The sequence below is a fragment of the Vombatus ursinus genome, unplaced genomic scaffold (assembly GCF_900497805.2).
Source record: "Vombatus ursinus unplaced genomic scaffold, bare-nosed wombat genome assembly UNPS02014847.1, whole genome shotgun sequence".
In the NCBI taxonomy this organism is placed as follows: domain Eukaryota; kingdom Metazoa; phylum Chordata; class Mammalia; order Diprotodontia; family Vombatidae; genus Vombatus; species Vombatus ursinus.
Window position 1 is genome coordinate 4,189,063 of NW_020954625.1, and position 6,000 is coordinate 4,195,062.

The 6,000-nt window shown below is 51.4% G+C and overlaps 1 protein-coding gene across 1 annotated transcript in view; it reads right to left on the bottom strand.

Annotated features, from left to right (window-relative positions):
• PALD1 (phosphatase domain containing paladin 1) overlaps nucleotides 1–6,000 on the bottom strand; it is a 103,896-nt gene that overhangs the window by 31,179 nt on the left and 66,717 nt on the right. The window contains exons 16-18 of the mRNA XM_027840647.1: nucleotides 5,771–5,911; nucleotides 5,273–5,344; nucleotides 2,229–2,369 (exon numbers count right to left, since the gene is read on the bottom strand). Coding sequence (XP_027696448.1) covers nucleotides 2,229–2,369; nucleotides 5,273–5,344; nucleotides 5,771–5,911 — 354 coding nt within the window. The remainder of the gene's footprint in view (nucleotides 1–2,228; nucleotides 2,370–5,272; nucleotides 5,345–5,770; nucleotides 5,912–6,000) is intronic.

Sequence of the window (6,000 nt, forward strand, 5' to 3'; positions counted from 1 at the left end):
ACTTAAGTCTTTCTGACTCCAGGTCCAGCGTTCGATCCACTGTGCCACCAGCTGCCTCTGAGGCTGTGACTTGTCCAATGTTATAAAGCTGAGAAGTAGCACAGCCAGAAGTCAAAGCCAGACCACCTCAGACTCTGTGTTTCTATGGGACAGCAAGGTGGTCTTGCTGGGGTGTGGCCATGGATTAGGGTAGCTAAGGAACCCTAACCTAACTGGAGAAAAGGCAGAATTGGGGCCACCAGCAAAGAAAGCAGGAGCTGGGGTCTAGGTGCTTTCTGAGCCTGGAGGCCTCGGTTTTCCAGATGTCTCGTGGGCAAAGTGATCTCCTAGGTGGGAGGGCAGAAGGAAGGGAGGGGGTGAGCACCCCAGGCCTCTTGGTTCCCTTCCCCGGGCCCTCTGAGGGCCAGGAGATGACTCTTCAAGCCTAGAGCTGGAAAAGGCTCAACCTCAGAGTTAGGATGGGGATGAAGCTGAATTCCTCAGCTTTATTAAAAATCATTAAGGGCAGACAGGGTGTGTTGGGGTGGGGGGAGGCTGGCCATGCCAGCCAGCAGGAGGGAGCTCCGGGAAGTCCCTCCCCATGCAGCCTTCCCCACCAGCATCTGCTAAAATCATCGCTGCACTACTATGCCCCCACCCCCATCTACCAGCAGGACCTCCAAGAGACCAGGGACCCAGGCTTGGCCATCCCCACCAGCTACACCCCAACACAATCCTCCTCCTGTAATCTCTCCCGGGTGCTATGGTCCTCGTGGCTGGTGGGGGGTGGGCAGCAACCTAAAATATCTGCTCCCAAACGCCCCCCCCCAAGCCGGGGCTGAGCCCAGAAAACTGCACCCTCAAAGTCACACTCTGGTCTTAAGGCATCCAAAGGCCACGGGTAGGAAAAGATCAGCCTTCCCTCACTCTGCCATTTGTACATCAGCGGATGACTGCGGGAGCCTCTCCTATCAGCCCGGGGTTAGTGAGCTCCGAGGGTAGAGTCCAGTCCTAATGGGCAGTCAGCTTCCATCCGGCACTTAAGGGTCATCTCAACCTGGCTAAAACACGTAAGGGAGCCCCCTTGTGGCGAAATGATGGAAGGACACGGCCAAGTGTCTCCTGGGATGGGCAGCCACGGAGGGAGGGTGTGTGATCCCCATCAATGGCGGGGGACTTCCAAATCTGGGAGATCCCACACCCAGTGGAGGAGCAGAATAGGCCTAGGTGTTCTCTACTTTTCAAAAACACTTCAGTTCAGAGGCAAGGCAGAAGAATGGGTAAATAAGTTGGGGCTCATCCACACAACTGTTTGAAATAATCAGAGAATTTGAGAATGGAAAAGGGACCTCGGTGCCCATCTATATCCAACTAAGGTGTCCCCACTAGGACAGACCCAACAAGTGGTCATCCAGTCTCAGCCAAGACCTCCAAGGAGGCCCCTTCCACTCTGGGACAGCTCTCACTGGTAGTAAGCGCTCTCCAACATCCAACCAAAATTAGCCCCTTTGCAAAATCCACCCGTTTATTCCTAGTCCCACCCTCTGAAGCCAAAGGGTGTGAATCCCCCTTCCACAGGACAGGCCTTATCACGTCCCCTCTGAGTCTCCTCTACTCCAGTTCTAACGTCTTAGCCTTAAGGTGTCATCATCCTTGTTGCCTTCCCTTCTATCCACATCCTTCTTAAACTGCGAAGCCCAGAACTGATCACGGTCCTCCAGCTGCTGTGCGAGGAGGGAAGAGTCCAGCGGGACCATCCCCTCCCTATGCCGCCCTCTTCCCGGAAGCCGAGGCTCTCTTAACACAGCTCAGGGTGACCTTAACTTTTCTAGACTCAGAACAACTCCCTAGCCAAGCACCGCCATCTTGTTCTTCTGCAGTTGACTTTTTTGGACCCAAACATAGATCATGACCTACGGCCTCAGTGAATTTCATCTTATTCCATTCAGTGCGAGGCTCCTGCCTGGAAAGATCCTTTCAGATCCTGACCCATCCTCCAGGGTTCTAACAGTGGTCCTTCCCAGTTAACGTGGGGTCAGCTGCCAGGCTGATTTGCGAGCCACCCATGCCTTTATCTAAGAATGTTAAAAGACACAGGGCCACACCGAGCTCATTTTAGGTCATCCAGAGCTGGCCTGCCCCGCGTCTTCGGCTCACACATACGTTTGACGCCATGCACTCCCCGGCACAGCTGAATTCTGTAAGAGGTCAGCAGCAGAGCCTGGGCCGGCCCGGCACCGGGGGCTCACCTGGCGGTAGGCACAGATGATGATCTCCCTCAGGTGGTAGTGCATCGGTGTCATGGTCTCGCTCACCACGTCCAGGGCCACGTCCACCTCCTTCTTCATCCGGTGCCCATCAGGCAGCAGCTGGACCACCTTCATCACCACCTGGGGCAGAGACAGAGAGCCAGGCAGAGGAGGCACAGCCCAGGGCGGCAGGCAGCCTCACAGCTCCCACCTCCTCCGGAAAGGGCACCCGGCTCTGTGCGCAGTCAGCGTATCGCCTACAGGGGGTGGAAGAGAGCTACAGCGACAGCAACAGCTCATGATTCCACTGGGCTTTGGAAGGCTTGCTTTACACCATCTCATTTCCGTCTCTCAACAACAATCTGAGCCGCTAGGTGGCGCCACAGTGCACAGAGCGCGGGGCCTGGAGTCAGGAAGACTTATCTCCCTGAGTTCAAATCTGGCCTCAGACGCTTCCTAGCTGCATGACCCTAGGCAAGTCACTTCACCCAGTGTGCCTCAGTTTCCTCATCTGTCAAACGAGCCAGAGCAGGAAATGGCAAACCACTTCAGTATCTTTGCAAAGAAGACCCCCAATGGGGTCATGAAGAGTCAGGCACAACAAAAACAACTCAACAACAATTTTTGTGAAAAGAAATATTTGTGAAACAATGTGAAAAATCTGTGAAACATATACCATTATTATTCCCATTTAACAGATAAGAAAACTGAGGTCTGGAGACCATTGCCCAGGGTACAGATAAAAGTGTCAGAGGCAAGATTTGAACCCAGATCTTTTTGACTCCAAGTCCTGGTGTCTATCCCATAACCCACCGCCTCTCTAGGTTTATCACTTCTCTGCTAAAGACTCCCAGATTTATATAGACCCTGCTCTAGTTTCTCTCCTGATCTCTAGTCCTGCTTCATGCCCCACCTATTGGACACTTCAAACCGAATGCCCCCACAGGGATCTAAAATTCTCTTTAACCCAAACCTGCCCTCCAGGCTTTTTACCCACGACTCCCCTTCACTCATACTACAGTTCAGCCAAACTGGACTTCTTCATGTTCCTCATCCATGACATTCCATCCCATCTCCGCACTCCTACCTCAGCAGGGCCCCATGCCTGGGATACCACCTCTTAGAATCCCTAATTTCCTCCAAGGCTCAGCTAAAGTGCCACCTCCTATGTGAGGTCTTTCTTGAGCTCCTTGGAAATAAGTACTTTCTCTCCAAAATTCCTCTGTATTTACTTTATATATATTTATATATTAAATATATAATATAAATGTTATAAATATAATGTATAAAAATTATAAATGTAATGTATGAAATATTATAAATATTATATAAATATAATATAAACAATGTAAATAATATATTAAATACATCAAATATATAAATATATATTTACATATTAAATTGAATATAAATATATTATATATAAATGTGTGTAAATATATGTACAAATATATATTTACTTACATATACATATATAACCTACTTTTACATAAATGCATGTGTAAATACATACATCTTATTTACATATACATGCATTCTTGCATATAAACATTATATATTCTTATTTATATACACGTATATAAACACATGCACTCTACATATAAATACATGCATTTGATTTCTATAGATGTGCATATAGATGGCCATATCTATCTGTTTCCTCCCTATTTGAATGTAAGCTGCCTGAGGGCAGAGCTAGCCTTTATAGCACAGAAGCTGTTAAGACTTCCCAAACAGGGGCAGCTAGGTGGCACAGTGGATACAGCACCATCCCTGGAGTCAGGAGGACCTGAGTTCAAATCCAGCCTCATACATATAACACTTACTAGCTGTGTGACCCTGGGTAAGTCACTTAACCCCATTACCTACCCAAAAAAAAGAAAAAACAAGACTTCCCAAAGGTCACACAGATAAGGCCCTCTAAACCATAAAGGAGGTGATGTGGTGCATTGGGAAAAGGGTAGGCTTAGAGTCAGGAAGACATGAGTTCAAATCCAGACTATGAATGAATGAATGAAAACGCATCTATTAAGCACCTTATTGTCATTCAGTTGTTTCAGTCAGTTGCGTCTGACTCTTTGTGTGACCTCATTTGGGGTTTTCTTGGCAAAGATCCTCAAGTGGTTTCCTCGTCCAGCTCATTTTCCAAATGAGGAAACTGAGGCAGACAGGATTAAGTGTGTGGCCCAAGGTCACACAGCTAATAAGGGTGTGAGGCCAGATTTGACCTCAGGAAGATGAGTCTTCCTGACTCCAGGCCGAGAGCTCTATCTACTGCGTCACCATTAAGCACCTACTACATACAAAACACTGTTTCTGCCATTTTTGGCTGTTTGAGCCCTCTGGCCTCTCTGCACTCTGGTAAGCAGCTTCCAGGAAGAAGGAAGTGACCATCCCACCGTCCTGCGCCCGGTCAGACCAGCCTGGGGGATGTGTTTAGTTCTGGGTATCAACTTTCAGGGAAGTGTATGGATAAGCTGGAGTCTTATAAAGTGGGAGCTGGAGGAACGGAGGGTATTTGGCCCGGAGTAGCCTAAGCGGGGACGGAACAGCACCAGGAACCGGGGCAATGGGGTGGATTTGGCCTCCACATTTTTAAGGAAAACTTATTCTAACGATGGGAGTTCTCCCCACGTGGCCGGGCTGGCCCAGGACGGAGGGGCTCCTCCCTCGGTGGACGGGACCCGGCCACGGGCTTCCGCTGGTCACTGGCGGTCACAGGTGGTCACAGGTGGGACGAGATTCACCCAGAATTCTCTTCCCATTCTGAAGTGAGACGTGCAGCTCCATTCCTGCCACCTCCAGACTTTCTGGACGGAGCCCGGGTGGAGGCTCTGTCCCCCACCTCTCCCGTTCCATGTGCACTTCGAAGGTAAGCTTCCTGAGGGCAGGCAGGGACTGCCTTTCTTCCGGCTTGTGTCAGCATTCCCAGCGCTCGGCACCGAGTACATACAAGGTGCAACAAGAGCTTAATTAACGCTTATCGACTTGATTGGGACGGGGCATGGGAGCAGAGGTCATGGGGAACCAGAGGGGCCACTCACCTCAAACTCTCCCTTGGTGTACTTGGCATCGGGCACGCTCACAATCTCCTCCTCTCCCATCTCAGGGAAGCCCTGGGGGGGGCACAGAGGAGAGGAAAGAGATGGGACCCCCGGCTGAGGGAGCTCCCTCTCTCAACGCAAGGTCACACATCCCGGATGTGGCAGGTGCGAGACATGACCCCACGTCCTCCTGACTTCGAGGCCAGAACTCTAGCCGATATCCACACTCATTGCCTCTCCGGCCCGTGAGCGTTGTTTTATAACCGTTGAATGACGTCCGAGGGCTGCTGGCTGTCCTTCCCAGCAGACGCCCATCCCCTTCTACTGACTAATGACGCCCTGGGGTCCTCCTTCCAAACTGACCCCCCTTTCTCACACCAGAGACGCAGGCAGCTAAGGAACCCATCGCCTCCCCCAGCCCCACTCCTCCCGTCCCCTCCCGTCCCCTCCCGGCCACCCCAGCTGCCCACTGCCACCCCAGACAGGGGCGGTACCCACGTTAATGTGCCACAGGGTGAGGACAGCCACGACCATGGCCATCGTGGTGCGGCCCCGGCCACTCAGGCAGCTGAACACGAAGCTGGTACTGGGGTCCTTGGCCAGCGCCACCCTCATCGCCTCAAGGAGCCGGTCAAAATCCTGGAGAAGATGGACGGCAAACAGGGCTGGGAGACGGGGCCGGGAGCCAGAGCCTTCACACGCACACACACACACACACACACACACAC